Source organism: Pleurodeles waltl, chromosome 3_1 (assembly GCF_031143425.1).
Source record: "Pleurodeles waltl isolate 20211129_DDA chromosome 3_1, aPleWal1.hap1.20221129, whole genome shotgun sequence".
Classification (NCBI taxonomy): Eukaryota; Metazoa; Chordata; class Amphibia; order Caudata; family Salamandridae; genus Pleurodeles; species Pleurodeles waltl.
The window spans coordinates 663,034,308-663,058,038 of NC_090440.1; the positions used below are offsets into that span (position 1 = coordinate 663,034,308).

Below are 23,731 nucleotides of genomic sequence, written 5' to 3' on the forward strand. Positions count from 1 at the left end.
GGGGGCAGTTCTGTTTGTAAGCTATGAGCTTCAAAGATCTGTGACATCTTGAAGGTGTACGGTTCTGCTTTATAAAGTCAGAGTCTGTGAAATCTGTTTTGCTACAGGGAAAGCTTCGCTGTCATAGGTCTGCATCAATATGAACTGTGGGGTTTCATAAGGCCGTAAAATCTGTGTAAACAAGGCATCGTTGTGCCATATAAAGCTCGAAACGGTAAAGTCAATACTATCTTGCCCATCGCTGTTTTGCTTTAGGCCTCAGACTGTAACATATGAACAACATGTCCAATGTTTGGGGCTTTAAGATCTTTGTTACCTGACACTGCCCTGTGTCTAAGGCATGAGACTGATATTTGTATGGCTTCAGACAGAACCATTGTGTAGAAGGAGAGTTGTGTTCATCAATGGCCGCCGCATACTGCAAGGGGAGGGGTACAGAGACAAAGTAAAAATCATTAAAAAAAAAAAAAAAAAACTTACCATGCCTCCATCCCTGCTGCATCCTGCCACCTCGCTCTCCTCTTCCTCTGGTGTCCCAGCACTCACTGCTGGGACACCGCACAGGCTCCCCAGCAATCCTGGCGCTGCTTTCATGCAAAACCTTGCACGAAAGCAGTGCCAGGATTGGTCTAAGCGGCAGTGACTGCCGCTCAGACACCGCCTTGGGGCCTGTGCAGTTTCTCCAGCCCGGCTGTGTATACAGCCAGGCTGGAGAAACGTAAGACCTCAGACAGCCGGCCAAACACACATGCGCACTCTCCCGCTCCCATGGCCCAGCTTCGCCCCTGCTTGCACTGCTGGCTGTGCAAGAAGCAGACAAATAAAACAATCCATTGTTTTATTTGTCTGCTTCTGGCACAGCCAGTGGGACGACGCTCCTTCCCCATAGCGAAGGAGCCAGCCCTGGTGTTCATACAATTGAAAGATGAAACGTTTCACAACTGCCTTAACCACGTCTTTTATGGGCACTCGACTACTTCATATGTATAATAAGAGTATGTCAGAGAAACGAACTGAGGTTCAAGCTGTGATCTCTGATATTGCAATCTGAAGGTGATTAGGTGAAGCATTTCCCACCTTATTTCGTCTCTAAGCCATCAGATTGTGACTTCTAAGATGCAGCTGTTCATTTAAAATGGGAAAAGCAGAGCTAATCAAAGGAAAGCATCTCTCTCTTTATGGACTAGCCTACACGGAAGACTAATCTCCTACAACGGTCTCTTTGACTCGTTTACAAGTCCTGGTCCAGGTATGAACTCTAGCCTGCATGTTAGGATCTTGTAGCCCAGCTGTAGTTTTTGCTACATGAAAAATAAAAGGCCACATGCCAGATTATCTCTAAATATTTACCTCCTTATAACTTGCTATTGACAGCCATGAGCACATGGTATGGGTATGGATCATATTACAGCTGTCCACTAAATCTGAAACTCACTTGGATATGGTATTCGAATATGAGAACAAAATATGAAAGTTCTCTTGGAATATTAGACACATGAGAACATGTTGATCACCTGTATATGTTACCTTTTCACATTTTCATTGTTTTTTTTTCATTGGTAGAAAATTCAGGACAAGACAAAGACGTTCTATGGCATTCGTGCACCTCCAGACATCTTTCGAAAATATAACTGTCTCTTGGGGACTCCAGACAAAGGTGCTCGAAATCTGAACCCAGAAGATATTGTCCGGATCACCACCAGGTAAGTTTGTACTGAAGGCCATTGTCCACCAAGTTAGATGGCCCTTAGTCTCACAATAGGATCACTGGCCTCTTGAAGCTAGTAAAAGTTATTTGTGACAGCCACTAGGAAACAGAAAGACCTTGCAACTTGGACTAATCTGTGTCCCATCACCACTACAAGTGCCCATCACAGAAAAAGTCACAAACGGTGTGGTTAATAACTTTAATTCTCAACTATTGAATATAGGGCAACTTCGGATGAAGTACAGCCAGGTTTTAATTCCTGCCACAGGACACTGTGCTTCAGCTGCAGCCTTCATCGTGCTCAGCTGTCCACTGATTATTATGCAGTCAGTTCCAACAAATCCTTATTTAGAGGCCATTCTATACAAGTAGCACGGTCCTGGTTGCAGCAACTCTGTAGATGATTATTTTGCAAGAACACTGTGAAACAATAAGGGAGGTTATACCCAATAATTCAAATTTCTGCTGTGTCAGAAAAAGCCATGGACTGCTGGGAAATGTAGTTTGTCGACATTGTGCCATTGTGTACTGTGCTCCCCACACAAATAAACTCTGTGAGGACCACCAGTCTTTCCTTGTCTGTAGTGGACTCAGAGTTAGTAGGTTTGAAGCGTTGAACTCCACACCTGCAAAGTCACAAGTATTAAGCCATGTATCCTGACATGCCCCATGGCAAACAATTGATGACCCACATCAAAAGAACACTGGTAACATCCAGCTTGGTCTGAAATGCTGACCTCTGAATAATGCTAGATATGCAGATAGATCACCAGAAATGTTGGGGGCCTTGCCTTTCCCGGCTAAAATGACATACATCTTGGAATCATTTCAGTAACCAAGTGTCCTTTAAGACTCATGTGAACAAGGTTACAACTATATACTTCTTAAAGTTTGGAGGAAGATCCTTCTATTGTCTCCCAAGATGCCCAGAAAGTAGTGACTTACTTACTTAGCTGCCTGGCCTAATGTTGTTCTCAGTACTTGGTACTGCCAAAGTAATATTTGGATAGGCTTCAAGCAGCAGTGGCCCGTCCGTACGGGCTGAGAGCCCACTCCTCTCTTCTTTTTTCCTGACGTGAAGAGTATCTGTCAGGCTGAACAAAAGTCAGCCTGATAGTCACTCGTCTGGTTCAGGTCAGGCAGCCAGGAGTTGGACATGTGTTAAATGCCCAGACTCCTGGCTGCCTGAGCTGAACTTTGCTCGGCTGAAGAAGTCACAGCCCTGTGGGCATGACCTCTTCAGCCTAGCAAAGGTGCCTAGAGGTCCTCCTCCAAATGACAAGGGGGAATGTCAGTGATTGCCTCAGACCCGGGCGCTTCAGTTTTAAGCCTCGAAACGCCCAGGGCGGATTGTCAATCAGTGATCCCTCGTCACAGAGTGGGGTGAGGTCAGCAGTCTCACTGACCCCATCCCACTCTGTGACGAGTTGAGACTGCTGCCTTCCCTCATTGGCTGACCTTAGGCCAGCCAATGAGGAAAGGCAGTAGTACCAACACTCCTGGGACCTCCGAGGCTTCCTAGTATGAGCTTCTGAGGTAAGTTTTATTTTTTTTGTAATGTTTGGTGCGTGTGTGCGTATATGAATATATGTGTATTTGTTAGTGAGTGTGGTGAATGGGTGTGTGAGTGCATGTGTGAATGAATGGGTGTACGTGAGGTGTATATGTGCATGTGTAACCTACCCCTTCCTCTACCCCCCCTTCCTCTTAAAATTACCGGCCACCACTGGCATCAAGTGCCGCAAAATGTCACTGCAAATCTGACCCTCCACCTAAGCAGATGCGCCAACATCTCTGTACATCTTATATCACGTATTTGGCTTACTTGGCTAAACTGATGATTTCTACAACCTTGTGTTTTTGTCATTTTGCAATCTTTAACAAAAATTCCCTTTTTCTTTTGTCTGAGATTTTGCATGCACATCCCATAGCGCTCCCTTCTCTCCACCAAATCACATTTCCTTGTCATTCCCAGGTTCAAGAAAGTGATACATTTTATGGTCCTTATAGACAGGGTCTGGAAAGCTTTGCCTGTCTTTCTCAGATCTACTGAGGACCGTGTTTCTTTTCTAACCCCTCTCATTTGTGCAAGGACTCCCGCTTAACCAGCGACCAACATGTTTGTCCAGCAAGTACCCCGTACCTTTGACCACAAATCATCATTGCGCCATTGCTGGGATTAAATTGTCTGCAGTTCATTAAACACGTTGAAGAGGCAATACCTGGTACATCAACATCACATCTAATGGTCGTCAAGTGCTCCATGCAACCCTCTTACCATCAAGAACCTCTCGTGCTATTCTGTCTGTCCGTTGATCTGATCCTGGTAGTGTTCAAGCACTGCCTCCTTTCATTATGGCCTTCGTGGTCTGCTACACTGTATTTGGCGGCTACGTGACTCCCCCTCCTTGCTACCTGTGGGCGGTACCTCTGATCTCCCGGGCGGCAAGTTCCATGGCCGCCCACTGCTGACCCCTTGTGGCCCCTTCTCCCTGCTGTAAGGCATCCCAAGGACCAGGATGGGGCAGACATTATTTAGGCTTTTGTGCTTCAGACCAAACCGAGATTTATCTCTGCCATGCTGCATGTGGTTTCCCGACCAGAGGCAGCTCCTCCTGTTTGGGTTAGTTAAAACCATATCATTTCAGGGCTCCTACTTCGTTTAACAGAAACATATCTATGCCCACAACAGACAAGTGCACCCCGTTCGGCCTGTAGTAGCGCGGTGTGTTGAGATTAATAAAACCATACCTCACCAGATCCAATGAATTTGCCCTTTGAACTTTTGACATGGATATGTTCAATTTGCGTCTAGACCTTTTCCAGGCCCCCTGGTTGTGACCCCCCCCCCCCTCCAGTGTGGACTTCCTATTATTTCTGACCATAAAATACCTGCCGGGCACAGCAGGTGCAAAATTGCCATCAGTCACGTTATCAAGGCTTCTAAGAGCTCCTTCCGACCAAGGTCCACCAGTTCATTACCTCCCAGGTGAACCACCGCTGCGTCCGGCCTTCCTCCATGTTGCAGAGCCTGTTCTACATCCGGAATAAGCTGGGTGCATTTCATGCCTGACCTACCTAGCCAGGTCACATCCATGTTCCTGAACCAGATTCCACCAAAGTATTTCCGTGGCGCCACCCACTGATGGGCCCGCATGACGTACGAGTGTCCAACAAGCCAGACCCTGAGCTTGCCATTGGCCAATCCTGTTTGGAGAAACAACACAACTTTTTAAGGGCTTGTGTGCCTTATGTAGCATTTGTAGGTGGCTGAAGACCATCTCCCTATCCTTTTTATGTGATCCGCTCCCAATCCCTCGCATAGTTGCTGTTCTGGTGGTTCTGATACGAAACACGTGAGATCCAAACTTGTCTGGAGGAAGCCCCGCCGTGGCCAAAGGCATCTTTAAGACTGCTATAAACTTGAACCGGCTGTCCATCCTTGTGGTGTAACACAGGGGGCCTGAATAGCCCTACCACCACATATGCCCGCATGCAGCACACTGTACAGCACGCTGTCTCTAATATGCAGTCCAATCTGGAGTATGTCCCCTTACCAATTTGGTCTGTCATTGACCGACGCGAATGGATTATCATCTGCGTGCTGTCCAGGTACAGATTGCTCCCCCGTAGGCACCTGGTCCCAGGCTCAGTTTTGGAGGGGGCGACAATGTCGCTTATGCAGTAGGCACCAAAAATGCCAGTGTAAAGGCCGCTTTGAACAAGACGAGGTTGTGGCTAGACGCGCAAATTGTTGCCAGTGCCGCCATCACTCTTTTCAGTACCTCAAAATCCAGGAGCCTGCACTGGTCCCGCTGTCTCAGTTTTAATCTCACCCATTCCTTCATGGTCACCTTGCAGTAAAATGAATTGGTGGGGGTCTGTCTCTGTTTCCAATTTTGTGTAATATGCTACTGCAGAGAGGTGCATCTGGGCCTACATGTGGGTTCTGCCGTTCTTAAATGCCCACTCAATTAAATTATGTATGTCTGTCTCAGAGATTACCTCCTCCCCGTAGCACCAGTAACCTTCTGAAATGTCTCCCAACAGTTATGAGAATACTCTGCTGTTTTGCTAGTTAGGGCATTGTCCATCAATTGGGTCAGGTCGGAATAACCAGCTCCCACAGTGATTCAAGTATTGGGTTCCCAACGGGGTTCGCATGCAGTGCCAGTTCCTTGAAACGCCACCACTGAAAACGAGACAGTGCATCAGCCACCGTGTTCTCGCATCCTGGTATGTGCCTTGCCCTCACTGCTATGTTGTCTTTAAATTGACACCCCGCCAGGTAATGTGGAAGGTATACTACAGCTGGACGACGCGCTGTGTCCTTATTCACCGCCTTTACCACCCTGTAGTTTTCTGATCAGGGTGTAATCTGTTTGTTGTTTAATCTGTCTCCCCATATGAAGAAGGCCACTATAATGAGAACCAGTTCTAGGAGGGTCATATTAGTTGTGTAGCCGTTCTGTACCCATGTTGCTGGCCAGCGGGCTGGAGCCTATGCCTTGCCCAAAATCTCCTCGAAGCCTTCGCCCCCCCTTGCCAAATTAGTAAATAGCTCTAATTGCTCAGCCGCTACCCATGGATCGTGCCAAATGACAGTTCCGTTGAAGTCAGTGAGGAAGGCGAGCCACTGCTTAACGTCCTCCTTAGAGACCCACGTAATCCTCACTTTGTGATGCTTCTCCATGAGACCCTTGCACAGCATTGTGTTTTTGTCCTTATGCAATCAAAATGCCCTTTTTCTTTAGACTGAGATTTTGCAGGCGCACCCCTTAGCGCTCTGTTCGCCTTCACCAAATTACATTTCCTTGTTACTCCCAGGTTCAAGAAAGTGATACATTTTGTGGTCCCTACAGCCAGGGTCCGGAATGCTTTGCCTGTCTTTCTCAGATCTACTGAGGACCATGTTTCTTATCTAAAGAATCTGAAGAGTTGACTCCTCGCCTCTTTCTTCTAACCAGTTAGCTGCATATTACTGCCCAGACTTCTCCTTTGTGAGCTTTCATCATCATCTTAATTGATGCAAGGGAATATTGTTTTTATAAAATCTCAATCTCTGTTACTAACCATTTACTAAATAGACTAAAATAATATGTAATAATTCTCCATCTGCAGTTTTTAGATTTCAGTACGACATCTATCATTGGAGTCTTTGCTGTCTTTTATCTCCATTCAAAGATTACCTAATCCACGCTTTCAATTCTACATCTGCCAGAAGGTGCGTTTGCCAAAATATCACATCATCTCCCAACAATTTTAACATTAAATATTTTTCTGATAGAGACTTTTAAATGCAGACTCTGAATGTTAAATATTGCCCAGGTGCCAGTCTGGATCCGAAAACATTTGAGCAATCTCTCTGCACGCTGGTAGGTCATGCAGCGTGACCCCGCACTGACGCTGTTCTGCTCCGAAATGACGTGCGGAGCCAGTGTAGGTTCCACTCCAGCACACTGACATCGGTTTGTTTCTTTTAGCACCACCAGATACAGATCCAGAGGTACCTCTCATCTCTTTCGAGATCCATTGACCTCACATTACACAGTGTGCAAGGTACATGACACCTTTGAAGACATCAGGGTTTAAACCTTGTAAGAAATGTTGCAAACAAATGTCTGTGACAAATCCTCATTAGGTTTGCCTGTGTTGCCTGGAATCAAGTCGGGACTAATGAACCCAAAGAACATACTGAAACATGAAGTGAAACTGTACATTGCCGAGCATCAAAGACCCCATGTCAGGACTGGTCCAAGTCCAGAGGTTGGTCTTGGTCCCGTTCCTGGTCCAGAAATTGATCCCGAGGTCAATTGTCGTCATGCTCCAAATCTTCAGTAAGCCAAAGAAAGACCATGAAAAATCCAAGTGGGACCCAACCTCTTCCCTTACACACTTGTACACCTGAGAAAACGCAAGGGTGTTGCCATGCTTCTCGGTCATGCTTCAGTAGTTGTTCGATGTCAGAGCCCATCCCACAACTTGTTCTTCCACATCTTGAGTTTCTGGGGCCATCTGCGACACCGATCTGCGAGAGAGTTCTGCACCTACTTTTCGGATCTCTTCTGACTTCCTCTGGTGCTCCTGCCTGCCCCACAGAGCCAAGAGGTTCTCCATCTCAGATACTGCCGGCAGGTTCACCCTCTGCACCATTACATCTCCATCGGTGCCTTTGCTGACTCCACCTCTGACTCTGTGCGCCACTCCAGGTTCTGGAACATTGACGCTGATTCAGACTAATCAATGCCAGAATAAGAGGCCTAACCCGTTGTACTCTCCGATTCAGCACAGGTTCGACCTCGACTGAGGGCTCACTTGATATCTATTGAATCACACCCTTTGCCCCTCCATGTGAGCCGCTTAGTGTCCGACTTCCACAGGGCAGGCCTCATTCGCTACATTCCTTGTTTGGTACGGACTCCAAAAATGACTATGATGAGGTAGATGAATATGGCCAACCTCACCACTAAGAAAACTGGTATAATGACCCCAGGGATGCCAGTGGTCTTAACACCTCTCCTAGTGTTTCCGTAATCTCTTCCCCAGGTCCTGGCACTGAAAAAAGTGCCTCCTTTGCAATAGTCATGTGGAGGGTGGCTGAAGTTCCCAACTTCCCACCTTAAATGTCAAAACTAAGGTCCTGATCGAAGCCCTCCAGCCAGGGCAAACCAATAATGAGCCCCTGTTGGAACGAGGAGCTCCAGCCTGAGATATCTGAGGAACAGTGGGAGTTCTGCTGTGGGCAGCTTACTGAGCTTTCGCCAAACTACAAGTCGCGGTTAATACATTTTAAATATCTGCATAGGTTCTATAGAACCCCCATCAGCCTGAAAAGGATGGGGCTTAGGGAGACAGATGAATGTTGGCGATGTGGGTCGGCCTCGGCCTCTTTTCTACATATAGCGTGGTCTTGCCCGAGGCTGGAGGGTTATTGGTCTCAGGTTTTTGTATCGGTAAACCAGATTGTGGGACGCTCGGACGTCCCTTCCCCTCTGCTTGGGCTACTAGGATATGTAAGAGACACTCCACCAGCAGCACGCAGGCTGCATGTATTGCTTCTATTGTTTGCTAAGCGACGGGTGGCGATCCACTGGGGTAGACAGAGGGTGCCCGCGGTGAGGGATTGGCTGGCGGATGTAACTTATGGGCACACGCAGCTAACCACATTCTGGGAGTTAATGCCGGCTGCATCCAGGCCCCGTGACATCTGGGATCCGTTTGTGAGTTGGGCTCGGGAACATCAGAGCAGGGAATCAGAAGGGGATATCTTGAGTGAATGATCCCTGGGAGGGGGGTGGCGGTAGGGATACATCGCACTCCTCTCCCCTCACATCATGGAGGCAATGCCTGTAACACTAGCAAGACCCTGATCGCTACACCTGGTTCCCTCCGCGGCTGCCCTCTCTACACACTAAGGCAGAATGTTGTGACCCTCTGAGCTCCTGTGTCTAGTCTAGTGGCTTGTAATTTCTATTGTTATGGACATGGTGACTATTGTAATATGTTCCTTTCTGTACGACACCTAATAGCATACTGTGTGTAACACACTAATGATGATAACTGGCAAGTTTGTTTGTTGTATTTTTTATATCGTAAAATGCTTTAAAAAAATAAATTAAAAAAAATAATGAGCCCCTGTGGCTCTTCAATAAGGCACTCAAAAACACCCTTGGGCCAAATCTTGCTCTGGCCCCCCATTTAGTTACCAAGTTGTGCGGTGTCACCAATCTGACCCTGGTGTCCATGTCCTTCTGTCTCAGCACCTCTGTCCTGAGAACTTGATGTTACAGGCTTCCTTCCACCAGTTAGACAAATCCAAGTGCTTTCCTGATTACTCCCCTGGATAGGGAGTCCAAAAGAATGGAGACCTTTGGGAAGAGAGTATTTTCTTCCACTCGTTTAGCCTTCGGGTAGGTCAGTGTGAGTAACCTGCTGCGCCATAGTCCCACGCTCTCTGGGATTCAGTTTCTCAAGTCCTCCCAGGTGACAGTGCCTAGTTTACAATCCGTGTTAGCCTGGATACAACAAATTACTTTGGGCGAGCCATTGGCACAAGTGTTCCTATTCTACACCATGCCTAGCTACGGTCACCAGGTTTTTCAGATGATTTCCAGCTGTCCCTTATGTACATGCCCTTTGATGGGACTCACCTCTTCAGGGACAAAGCAGATTCCACTCTGGGGTGTTTCCAAGAGAGCAGCGCCACAGCATGTTTCTTGGGCCTTTCTACTTCACCACACCAACTGCATCAATCCTTTCATTCTTTTGGCAGCTTTGGCAGGAGCACACCATACAGAAAGCCACTTTAGCCTCAACAAGGTGCCCAGTCTTTTTGTCGCCAAAGACATGGCCTCCACTGACCCAGCGGTCAGGGCCAGTGCACCAGTCAGTCCACTGCCCCCATGGCCCCAACTGCCAAACCCCTCTAGCATGCCCTTAGTAGAGCACAGAAACCCGGTACGAGGCAGGATTTAATGATTTTTACCGGGTTGGTAGGCCATAACTTCGTACAGGTGGGTCCTGCAAATTGTCCCGAAGGGTATGTCTTGGCCTTTATCGCTGCTCCACTGCAACTACCACCCTCCCTGGAATGACTGATGGAGGACCAGCCGTCTTATGGCAGTAAGTGCACACTCTTTTGGCCAAAGGGGCTATTGAAATAATGCCTAAGCCAGAAAAGTTTTTTGCCTGGTAGTCCCACTACTTACTGGTGCCAAAGAAGGATGGAGGCCTTTGGCCTACTTTCGACACGCATCCTCCCAGCTCCTACTTTCGGAAGTAGAAATTCCAAATGCTCACCCAAGTCCACGTCTTGTTCACCCTTGTTTCCGGAGATTGGATGGTAGTGTTAGACCTGCAGGGTGCCTATTTCCATATACCTGTCCTGCAGGCCCATCAGCACTACCTGCAGTGTGTGTTGGGAGAGGAGCATTTTAAGTTTGCTAGGCTACCCTTTGGTCTTACCATTGTCCCTCGGGTGTTTACCAACATGATGGCGTTGTAGCAGCACATCTACGGGGGTCAAGGGTCCTTACCTTGAAGAATGGCATTTGAAGACTGTTTTGCTTCAGGCAGTCATCATCCACCTACAGACTATGGCGGACCTCCTGACATCTCCGGAGTTCAAAATTAAAACACCAAAGTCACACTTTGATCCTTCTCAGACACTTCCCTCTGGGGCATTCTAGACAGGGTTTGGTTTTGTGCCTTTTCCCCGGAAAGGAGCGTCCAGAACATTTAGGCTATGATCCCGACCATTCAGCCTCGATATCAGTGAGGTTGCCTCTGAGAGTTCTGGGACTGGGACTGATGGTTTACTGCATCCTGCTGGTCGAACAGGCCAGGCGGCATATGCAGGCTCTACAGTGTGATCTGGAGTCTCAGTGGCCCATCATCAAGGAGACCTATATGACTACATCCTGATTGTGGAGGAGGCTGCAAAAGATCTGCAGCGGTAGTTACTGGACTTTGGTTGGGTTAGCCGCAGACAACTTCTCCCTGTCCCACGCAGAGCTGGCAGTTGTGACCTACGTTCTGCTCCTAGTTTGAGTCTGCCACGTGGGAAAGGTGGAGGTCAGAGGCCTCTGGTCTCTGGTGGAACTGTGGCTCCATCTCACACTTTTGGAGCTGAGGGCAATCCACTTGGATTTGAAAGCCTTCCTTTCCTTCTTCAAGGGGACATTGCAACAAACAGGGCAGGGTGGGGTCATGGACCCTGTGCCAGGAAGCACTATGCCACTGGAAATGGCTGTGTGATCAATGATTTTTTCTGGTGACCTGACAGATTCTTTGAATGCCAAGGTAGAGAAGCTCAGTTGTCAATGTCTAGCAACTGTGAGTGACAGTTGCACCCATAGTGCAAGGTCTCACCCGCAAATGGGGAGAACTTTGGCTCGATATATTCATAAATTCTATGAACATGCAATGTCAGCAGCTCTGTAAGTTTGCGTTACCAAGGTGTCTATCGCTAGGAAACTGCCTTCCCGCTGACACCTCTTCTGCCCCAAGTTCTGAAAAAATAAGGCCCAACCTGGCCTAAGTCACCCTAGTCGCTCTGTGTTGGGCCCGCAGAATATGGTATACAGTGCTCCTGGGCATGTGCATTTGTCTTGCAATGAGGCTTCTCCTCTAGGAGAATCTGCTGTCCCAGCAACAGGGCAGGTTGCTGCACCCAAGCCTTCTCATTCTTGTCATCTTGGCAACCAGGTGTCCCTCGACAAAGACTCTATATGCCTGTCATTGGGACAAATTTGTGGCTTGGTGTGGCAGGCACTCAACAGATCAACCCCCTACAGGCAATATTATCTGACATGTTGTTGTTTATTTTGTGCCTCACCTGGCGCTGTTGAAGAGTACCTTTCGGCTCTTTTGGCCTTTTTATGGTTGCCAGACCAGCCCTCATTATTTAAATCACCTGTTGTGATGCATTTTTTAAAGGCCCTACACCATCTGTTTCCTCCCTCCCTCTTTGTCATGTCACAATGTGACCTTAACTTGGTCCTCACATTTGATATGCCCTCCCACAGCTATTCCTTGAAGCTTCTCACCCTTAAGAAAGTGTTCCCTGGGCGTGTGGCTTGGAGACGTACGAATCCACTTGGTTAAATCCTTAGCTACAGCATCCACGGCCCACAGAGTCATTTCTCCTACAGAAGAGGTGAGCCTGAGGCACCAAACTGGATGCGGTGATACTGGGGGACCCGCAGTGACCAATGCTGCTCCCCAGAGGACCCAGGCAGCATAGAGTGGCCAGCAGATAGATGCGGAGGCGAGCCGGCAGCCTACTAAGATGACGGTGAGGCCCTGGCCCTGAAGGTCAGCGCGGATGACTACAGTGGCCCGATTCTCTCCTTCCTCTTCCAGCTGCCCTGAAGAGCACTATGGGTGACGGGTGATATTGCCTGGCAGAGCACACAGAAGAGTGCTTCTGGTGAGTGCCAGATTAGGTGGGTCGGGTTGCTTATGCCCTGTGGGGGTGATTTGCACACTCTGCTTGGGGCTGGTGTGGGCCTCCAGTCTTGACCTCACCCTATGGTGCAGTTCGGAAGGAAGTTCTTGGGAGGTAATTATGACAGGCTGTAGCGGGGTGACCCTGGCCTGCAAGTGGAGGTGTGAGCAAAGTGAAGAAGCCCCAAACAGGTCCTGGGGATGAACACTGGCATCTTCCTTGTCCACCCACCAAAGTATGAAACTGTGTCATGGTTGGACATGGGCTACATCAGCAGCAGGAGGTACAGGGGGGCTCTCGACAGACAGCTGAGAAGAGCAAAACCACAGCAAGCATTGGGGGGGACCCCCTCATGCCCCTTTTTTTTTTAGCCAAGTGGACGGTCTCACTGAGGAGTCCATATAGCCCAAAATATCCTAGCCAACACCAGGCACCAGATCACGAGGGGATGGGTAGCACTAAAGGAGTGAAATACCCCGGCAGCTGGGGGTCATGCCAGAGGCCAAAGATCTGAGTCTCAAAGCGCGCTCAGCGGAGATTCGGGCAGCCATTAAGGACACAAAAGTAATGTTGGAGCACAAGATTGAAACGGTGGCCCAAAAGGTAGGCCTGCTCAGGGTGGACCATAAGAAGCTCACAGAGAGGGTCGGGCCGCAGAAGAGGCCTTAACACAGATGCTGAACCACATTGACAGACATTTACACATGGGGAGCGACAGACACCTTGAGAATTTGAGGGTTAGCGCGAGTGGTTAAACACTCATCGCACAAGGATGTAGGGTTGGGAGGTGTTTTTGCTGTTGAAGGGGAGGGGGCTAATACTAGCAGACAGCTTCAACTGAGGTCGAGATGAAGATGTCCATTCAAGGAATTTCGGCAGGCATGGTGCCCAAGGTATGAAGACTGACCCCCAGGAACGGAGGGGAGTAAACCTACATATTTTGTCATGGAATGTCATAGGCCTGGGCAACAGATTAAAAAGAGGGATAGTCACAAAATTCCTAACAAGACATGACTCAGACATTGTCCTATTGCAGGAGACACACCTGGTGGATGATAGGTGTGGCAATAATAAAGAGAGAAGCGAAACCCACCTCCTATCTGTGTTCCACAAGAAATCCAAACAAATTGATAGAACTAAAAGACAAACTGGTTAGAGCTAGGTTCTCATCTGTAAATACTTTCATACAGAAGAGCATTACCAGGACTAATCCCATCTTATAAAACCATAGATGTGGACAATGCCATGTATGTGCACAGGCTATAGTAGCTGACCGCTTGACATACAACAACAAAAACATCAGTCCGAAAACCATGACTAACTCCAAGAGTAGCAATGTTATCTATTGTATTTTCTGTCCACGCAGACTAGGATATGTGGGAGAGACAGCAAGGGAATTCAGAGTTAGGTTCAGTGAACATAAATCAGCCAGCAGGCAGTGGTCACTGGCCACTGGAACGGGATACCCCTAATGATTGTGTCCTGCTACTTACCTCTGGAACTACAGACTGGCAGGGTGATGAAACTGGGGTGGTGGATTTTGACTACACCAGACGCCCTCACTATTATTGGGGGTGACTTAAACCTGACGGTGCAGTATGATCTGGACAGGGTAATACAATCACGACTTTGACCCACTACTGACACTCCACTGGCAACTTTCCTGGGCTCAATGGGACTGGAGGATCTGTTGAGGGTGGAACTCCTAGGGCAAAAACAATACTCCTACATGACCAACGCCAGAAGGTCACTCTCCCATTTTGATTACCTCCTGTTTCCACAGCACCAAGCGGGCCGGTTCAGTGATACCCAAAATCTGCCTCAAGGCATCTCAGACCACTCCCCAATGACTGCAATTCGTAAAACACCCCTGCGTTGCTCTTGACCCATGGAAACTCACAGACTGGGACAAGAGGAAAACTATGGCGGAGTTCACCAAATATTACTTTGTGGAGAACACTAAGGGGGTCATTCCGACCCTGGAGGTAAAATCCGCCAGGGCCGGGGACCGCGGATGCACCGCCAACAGGCTGGCGGTGCATCCCTGGGCATTCTGACCGTGGCGGTACAGCCGCGGTCAGAAACGGGAAACCGGCGGTGTACCGCCGTTTTCCCGCTGCCCTGGGGAATCCTCCACGGCGGCGCAGCTTGCTGCGCCGCCATGGGGATTCCGACCCCCTTACCGCCATCCTGTTCCTGGCGGTTTTGGCCGCCAGGAACAGGATGGCAGTAAGGGGTGTCGTGGGGCCCCTGGGGGCCCTGGGGGCCCCACCAAGATTTTCAGTGTCTGCCATGCAGACACTGAAAATCGCGACGGGTGCAACTGCACCCGTCGCACCCTTTCCACTCCGCCGGCTCCATTCGGAGCCAGCATCCTCGTGGAAGAGGGTTTCCCGCTGGGCGGGCGGCCTTCTGGCGGTGGCCCGCCCGCCCAGCGGGAAACTCAGAATAACCGCAGCGGTCTTCTGACCGCGCAGCGGTATTCTGGCGGCTCCCGCCGGCCCTGCGGTTACCGCGGCCAGCGGGAGTCAGAATGACCCCCTAAGTCAGTGGAATCTGGAGTAGTCGTACTTGAGGCATAAAGAGTAGTAATCCAGGGTTACTTAATAGCACATACCACAGGGAAGAAGAGGAAGAGGGACCAAGAGTGCAATGAACTGGAAGTGAAACTGGTGCACTGGGAGGTAGAGGTTATTAGCTTGCCAACCCAGAACTGGCAAGCGGAATTGGAAAAATCTCAGGAAGATTACAAAACCGTGGCACGGGAAGAAGCCAGAGCCAGGTTCAGGGCAAAACAGGGGTGGATATATGAACTTGTGAACAAGGCCAGGAATTTGTTGCTCTGGCTGATGAGATGTGAAGAAGGGCAGAAATGGATATATAAGATACGGGTGGTTGGGGGAACACGGTGTTCAAGATCGCAGATGCTCTGACACAGTTAAATAGCAGAAAAGCTCTGGGCCCTAACGGTCAACCTCCTGAATTCTTCAAATGCCTCCATATACACACAATACCTCCCCTCGGGCAGTATTCTGAAGGGCATGATGGGAGGTGGTCCTGCCAGCAGACCTGTGGCAAGTTTTGATCACACTCACATAGAAGGAGGGTTGCTGAACATAAAAGCAAAAGTGCTGGCATGGGTCTTCGCAAACCGCATGCTGCAAGAGGTGGATTCCTTGGTGACCTCAGATCAGTCAGTATTCTTGCCTCATAGAACGATGAGACACTTGTTTGACTCGTAGCTGTGTGATCAGGGAGCAATCAGTGCTCCTATCCCTTGATGCTCAGAAGGCGTTTGACTCCCTCGAATGGCTCTATCTGATGGTCTTCCTGGAGATGATGGGCTCTAGCCCATCCTTCCTGGGTTGGTCAGGCTGCTCTATAGAGATCCCATGGCCCGTGTGAGGGTGAATGGCACAATGTCAGCAGGAATACCGCTGAGAAGGAAAACCGGGTATGACTGTCTGCTATCCCCATTTCTGGTGGAAATTTAGCAGCTTTCCGGGTGCATACAAAAGAGCATCTAGGTTCATGGCCTGAGACGGGATCCTGATTGGGAAGGCATATGGCCTGATTTCAATATTGACGGACTAGCTACTCTGTCATAATGGTAATGGATATCCTGTCTGCCGAAATCTAAATCCCATAGGATATACTGGGATATAGATTTTGGCGGATGGGATATCCGTCACCGTTTTGATGGAGAAACTTGTCCCCCAATATCTAAATCAGGCCCATAGGCTCCATGTATACAGATTACATCGTTCTTTACGTGGCAGACCCATGCCGGTGTATCCCATGAATTCTGGAGATTCTGCAAATTTTTGGGAAGTACACTGGAAATTTCTATAAATTGGAACAAGTCTGTGGCATAACCCCTGACAAACAGGTGGCCCAGACCTGAGTTCAACCCCGTCAGATAGGACCCCATGCGCTTTACTTACCTAGAGATTCATACATTATGACTAACAAAGAGCTCTTTTTATAGCGAAAACCTAGGCAAGATCCTACGGGCATAAAGATGGGAAGGACGCAGGTCACTGGCGGAGCCTATCTGTGCTGTTGCTAGGCAGAGCAATGCTACAGAACATGATCTACCTGCACAATCTCTTTTATGCCCTACAGAACACCCCCTTCATCATACAAGGCTGATTTTTCAACCAGGTAAACAAAGTCACCAGACTGCTGCTCTAGAGCGGCAGGACCTCCAGGATCTCCCTGACAATGCTGACTAGAAAGTTCTGATATTGGGTATCACCTTACTTAACTTGAGGCTCTGTTATAGAGTGGCTTAGCTAGTGGGAACCCTCCCTGCTGCATGCAGATAGGGCAATGGGCCAGAATGGCTACTTAAGCCAACTACATTGTGGGAGGAGAATGAGGAGCTCTCACCACCAACAGCCACGGTCTTCCATATCGGGAAAAAGTGGAAGATCGCTATGGCAATGCCCTTCTGGGAGGCAGAAGCCCTGAACGAGTTCAGGGCAATTGAGGGACAAAGCAAGTGTGACAAACTAGGAATTACTGTGTGGGGATGTCTGGAGATAAGGAGGATGATACCCTTCTCAGAACTGCAGGCCGGATACGAACTGACGAGGAGTCAGTACCTTAAATACCTGCTGATGCGGCATTTACTATGGAAGCACAATGACCTCTTGGAAGACCTGGCAGAAAAATCTCTCCTCAAGTATAGAGTCCTTGCTGCCTCCTACCATAAACACACAGTCACTTTAGTATACACTACATTGCTCACCCACAGCGTCCCCCAGCTAGACGTATTCAAGATGAAGTGAGAACAGGACCTGGTTCTACTGGAGGACGACACATGAGGTGAAGCCTTCCACTACAAGAGGGAAGTAGCGATCAGGGCGGGCTTTCGCCTGATCCAGCTCAAACTACTACACAGAGCCTACTACACAAGGATGAAACTGCACAAAATGGGACACCTTGACTCAGGTTGCTGCCTATGGGGTTGTGGGCAGTGGTGTACCTTAATTCACACTATTTGGGGATACCCTACTATAAGGAGATACTGGGGAAAAGTGGGTATCAGACTGTCCAAAGTGACAGAGGAAACAGTACAGACCACACCACAACTAGTAGCCTGGGCATTTGGGAAGACCAAACACTGGAGAGGCACACACTGCTTTTCTGCAATATACCCCTCGCAGTTGTGAGGTGTGACATAGCCTGGCCCTGGGGTATCTTGTCAGTTGCCATGGAGCGGTATTGGATATTTAATATGGACTGTTATGAGGACAGAAGAACAGATCTATAAGGCTCATGATTGTTCCTTCAAATTTGACAAGTCTGGTGTCCTTGGAGGAGTGCAGAGGTAGATAATTAGCATCCATTGGTCCCATGGGTGGGAGACTTTTTTGGGGATGTGGATGACCAAGGAAATTTAGCGGACCAGATCCAAACAAAACCTGCCCAATCAGGAAGATGCCCAAGCAGCAAGAGGCATTCTTGCTAGGGACAGTACATAAGGGCCTGGCCCCAACACCAGAGGACATACTGCACATCTGGTACACTGAGAGCAACCATTGAGCCTCAACAGCCAGCCGAATGAAGGGGCATTGGGGAGGATACCCAGGACCCACACAGGCATATAATGTAATGCACACCACCATGTCTTTAAGACGTTACATTTGGGGATTATTTCTTTCAGTTTTTGTCGATTGCATGTTGAGATACACCAAGATATTTATTCTGCAACCCAAGGTGGGTTGACAGGGGTGGCTAGAGAACCATAAGTGAGGGGCATAATAATGGATAAATGCTGTCTGTGGATATCGTATGGCAATGTATGGTGTAATGTTGAAAATACCAATTTTTTTTAAAACATACAAAAAAAACGTGTTGCTTCTTGCCATAACATCAGCGTGGTGAGTGAGTGAGCTTCGAGCTCTCTATGTCAAATCCACTGTATAAGATCCCCTCCCAGACAAACTGGTTCTGTGGACACAAGCATCCTTTTTGCTGAAAGTTGTGACACCATTCCATGTTGGTCAAAATATCACCTTAAAGGCATTCTTTGCTCCGCCTCACCCCTCTCAGAAGGAGGAAAGACACCATTATTTGGACCCCAAAAGAGTTCTGAGCTTTAACATTGATTAAACCGTACAGCTCCGGGAAAGCGATCGTCTTTGTTTGGTTCACTGGAGCAAAAAAAGGCAAGGCCGCGCAGTAGGACCATCTCTTTCTGAATCTTCCCCAACATTAAAATCTGCTGTGCATTGGCAAAAATGCAGCCTCCAGAAGGACTCTGAGCTCATTGCAGTAGGGCCAAAGCTGCTGCCACTTTATTGGCACACATAGTTCCTGTCCTGGAATCTGCCAAGCTGATATGTGGGCATCACTCAATACATTCACAAAGCACTACTGTCTGAACAGCCATGTTTGCCTTGAAGGACAGTTCACCCGCTCAGTCCTGCAGGACATTTTGGTTTGTCAATTCACAGACCCACTGTTTGGTCACTGTTGTGGTAGCTATTCAAAAAGTGAAGATTCAGCTGGTAGAAGTCTCTATTAAAATTACAATTATTTATCTTCTGTAATACTCTTTCTGGCAGAGACTCTATATAACTGCAGAATCTTCACTGATCTAAGTGAAAAAATAGTGTTTCAGTATGTAAAATAAAACATTTTGTTTTACAAAGTACAAGAGGCAGTTGATCAGTGCTTAATTTGTGCTTGTTGTTTCCGGTGCTGAGCAGCGGCACTTATTTTTGAGGGCCGGGGCTTATTCTTCTGCCTCAAGCATTTACTGCGAGCAAAAGACACACATGGGAAAGACGGAAGAAGAGAAAAACCAAAAAGCGTCACAAAGGGAGAAAGTAGAAAGCTGCCAGAGTGAGCTGAAGCGCTGGGAGTGGCTTTAAATGGATTAATGAGGCCCAAGATGGCTTCAGGATTACGCTGCCTCAGTATTCCGTGTTCCCACATTTAACTGCAGCAGCCGCATGTTTCAGAGGAGGGCTCTGAGCACCGGCACTTTTCTATTTACAAATTAAGCACTGCAGTTGATTATGATGTTTCATGGTTCTTTGCTTTAAGGTGACTGCCAGAAAGGGTTCCAGTCAATTCATCAGACTTTTTGTAGGTTCAGATCGCTATTCCCAAATAGTAAAATAGTCTGAATAGTAAGTCCTACTGCAGTATAGGCCATTTCCAACATACAACTGATGCATACAGAGAACCAGATCAGGAGGACAGGCATTCTCATACATTGCTCCAAAAGTGTGGAACATCCTCCCACCTCCACATCAGATCTTCATCCTGTCTTATTGAATGCTGCAAGAAGCTGAAGACCTGACTTTTCAAATACCCAACCTACCATTGGCAGGGCTAGGCATACACAGCTGCTTAGTACCAGGAGACCCTTGCTGGTGATAGTGTGCTTTACAAACACACATAATAACACCCCCAACAAAAGATTTTTTTAGTTTTATTATGTCTTCATTGAATTCTAGCTTATCCTAAGATTCATTTATTTCAATACTTTTTTTCTGTGGTTATTTTACCTTGTGCTGGCATGCTAAATTCCCTTGCTTGAACATCTAATGTGCTTGTTAATATTTCAGACAAGCTCTCTATATGTGCAACCTCTGTCAGAAAGCTGTAGTGAGCCCTGGCAGTTGTGACATTTAGGGAATCTGTCCAGGAGTGGCAGCTGGGAGCTGCATAGAAGAAAGTATAAAAGCTAAAATGTCTGTTGACATTAGAATATAATTGGACATATGCAGGTGTAATGGCAAGTGAAAAGCCACTGACTGCAAGAGTATTTGAAACACTTGACAGGCTTTCCCACAGCATTGTTGAAGCCTGCAAATCCTCCCTTTACGCACTCAGCAAGTCGCTGCATGTCAGCAGACTATCGACTAAAGTGAATCCTGTGGAGAAAGTCGTAAACCTTTGTACGCCAAGCAGGTGGTGACTGGAAGTACGAGTACGAGAGCTAAAGAAAAAAGACTTGAGATGGCATTCAGTTTGAGTATGAAGCAGTGGGGTGGGAGGAAAATATTATCAAGGCTTATTTGGGTCCTAAAGGATTAGAGCCCTCCTTTTCAGTTCTCCTTTTCCTGACAATAACTCAATTTCTTTCAAGGACAAAGACCCCTAATAAAATTTTCCTTGGTTGCTTTTGGGTGGCTGTTATCTGTAAAATAGATTCTAATGTCTCAATGTGCAGACATGGACTATTAAATCTCAGAATGTGGTAGACCAAATAAACAAATTAAAATCATTATTTTTGCAGAATATTCTTATTCCTATAGGAATAGAGGTCCATCATTTGCCAACATATGCAGATTGCAGAGCAAAAATCATTGCTACGTAGAAAGCAATTACATTTCGCATTAGTTTAAATGGGAAACATGTGCAGGAATAGATTGACTAACTGAGTTCTTATATACCAGTCCCTGTTCAGGCATAGATCTTGAGTGCTAGTACATCCCAATTACCATGTGCCAGAATAACTCTCCATCGGTGGTCGGCTAGCATTGAAAAAAACAATACCATATACCTTTGAGTTCTTCTAGTCGAGGTTTGAGTTCCTGTTGTGTGGCGTAGAGTTCCAAGAGTGACATTTGAGTTGTAGAAGAAAAGTCGAGAGATGCGGGAGTAAAGCAGTGAGGTGTAGTAGCGAAATCTAGAGTTCCAATAATGAAAGTTTAAATTCTTCTTTTGAATGATCTAGAATTACACTAGAGAATCTTTGAGATACACTAGTGAAAATGTGAAATTAATTAGTGAGATCTGTTTTTTCAGTAGAATGTTAAGAGTTTCATTAGTGAAGTACATATTTCTACTGGTGAAGTAGAAAGTGCTGCCAGAGATTTAGTTTTACTTTCAGAGAGGAAATGTAAACTTTTAGTATTGAAGGCTTACATTCTAGAAATAGCATCTTGTGTCACAATAGTGAGGCCTTACATTTCAGCAATAATGTATACAATTTTATTTCAGTAATGACACTGAGTAATAACATTTTGATTTCAATTAGTAAAGTTTCGAGTTCCTGTTAATGTTGGTGTTCCAGTAGTAAAACGTTGAGTTGTGGCATTCCAAGTGCCACCGGTGAAGAATGAAGTTCCATTGATCAGAATGTAATCAGGTTTTGTGCTTTTGAAGTGACATTGTGAGTTCCATAGGCCAAGTCTTACATTTCTGTTATAATGTTTAGTGTTTTAGAAGTAAGGTGTTGAATCTGAGCAGTGAAGCTTTGGGTTCCAGATGGAAAATCTGACATCCGTCTGGTAAGACTAGAGTTCCAGTAGTATATTGTTGAATTTCCCCCAAGGAAATCAAGAGTTATGTTAATGTAATCTCAGAGTTCAAGTAGTGTTGTTTGTGTAACACAATACTGAAATATATATCTTCAGTAGTGAAATTTCTAGTTCCAGCAGTGACATTTATAGTACTCACTGTGAAGTCTAGAACCCCAATAGGTAAGGCTAGACAAATTCTAATATAGAATAATCTAGCCTACAAATGTGAGGTCCAGAGTTCTAGCAGCGAACATTGCACCACTTTTGGACCCCAGTGCCTATAAGACAGAACTCTGACCTACACATTGATTGATGACATTGACAGGTGAGACTTGGAGGAATAGCAATTTCTATTTGTAATAACAGTATATGGCATGTTCAAATGTTCTTACATTTACCTTTTGATCAGACCCATAATATGTCTTGCAAAAAATACTCCTTGCTAAACTAGGTTAGTGCTACACTACAACATTTCTACACATATACTTCTGCTGTAATGTGTGGTCTCAAAAACAGTATTATTGTTCTTTGTCTCCATTTGCCTTCTCACCCCAACAATGTTTTCTGTACACTGTTCTAAGCCCCAACATTTCTTCAGCACAATTAATTTATTTTCTTCATTCTTTTCTTTCAGAATACGAATTGTTTACTTTATCCTTCACAAAATTGAAATACCAGAAGGTAAGCACACATCAGAATTAGCAATCCATCATAATCAATTGTGAACCTATTACACAGCCTTCAAGCTTCATGTCTTGGTAACACCCTCAAGCGTGTGCGTTATGATGCATGGCAAATCACCACAGATTGGTTCACAGATTTTCAAAGGAGAGCTTCACTACACTATAGAAGGGAATACAATTGCATTTCAATATATTTCCAAGCCATCAGTATTGTCAAATGGAATCTCTGTACAACTAGCTTTGTGTTCCTCTTTTGTGGCAGTAAATAGAGAACCAGTATTGTCCCCTATGGTTACTTTCATCTTTGGAGTGAACTAACAGAAAGACCTTGACCACATAATTGTGGCGTACAGTCGACTACACAAAAACAGCCGCTAATAAGCAAGACTTGGTCTGAAAAAATAATGTTACCATTTCTTCCAAGTCTTGTGGATAGACCTAGTCCTGCCACATCTTGTTAATGAAAAATCGTTTTCTTGTATTTTTACACAAAACTGTTCTTACTGCACCATTTTTCATCTTCTGTAAGCGCTAGATCTCTTTCTGCTAGAGACCCTTATGTATTAATTTGTGTAATTTAACCTCTGTTTCACAACACCCTAGTCCCGTGGTTCCCAACCTGTAGTCCAGGGACCCCTGGGGGTCCGCAAAGCCTTCTCAGGGGGTCCGCAAGAGCCTAGAAAATTTAAAAATATTAACAAATATTGACAAATTAGGTCCCCAGCTTCCAGTAATGACTCAGACGGGGGTCCCCGGATTCCCATGATGATTCCGTGGGGGTCCCTGGGTTCCATTAATGTTAAAGTGGGGGTCCACAGAAACCAAAAGGTTGGGAACCACTACCCTAGTCAACCACACGTCTATCCGCATTTGTAGTTAAAAAAAAAGATTAATTGGCTAAATTGAACTACAGATGTCCTCTAAATTTTGTTCAAACAGAAAGCATAGACTTAGCACAGGCCAAACATGTGCCCATACAAATGAGAATTCCATCAAACACCATCTGCGTATCTGAATGAGCAATCGGCCTTAAGATCAGGTATCAGTCAACAAGAAGGAAAGTTTCACCAACCAAATATCTATTATTAATAAGAACCCCACAAATCTCATTTGTTTTAATCAT

The 23,731-nt window shown here is 46.7% G+C and overlaps 1 protein-coding gene across 4 annotated transcripts in view; it reads left to right on the plus strand.

Annotated features, from left to right (window-relative positions):
* The window catches only part of ANO9 (anoctamin 9), a 386,417-nt gene that overhangs the window by 117,272 nt on the left and 245,414 nt on the right, over nucleotides 1-23,731 (plus strand). For all 4 annotated transcript variants that reach the window (XM_069223191.1, XM_069223192.1, XM_069223193.1 and 1 more), the window contains exons 4-5: nucleotides 1,564-1,703; nucleotides 22,560-22,606. In XM_069223191.1, the coding sequence (XP_069079292.1) occupies nucleotides 1,564-1,703; nucleotides 22,560-22,606 (187 nt within the window). The remainder of the gene's footprint in view (nucleotides 1-1,563; nucleotides 1,704-22,559; nucleotides 22,607-23,731) is intronic.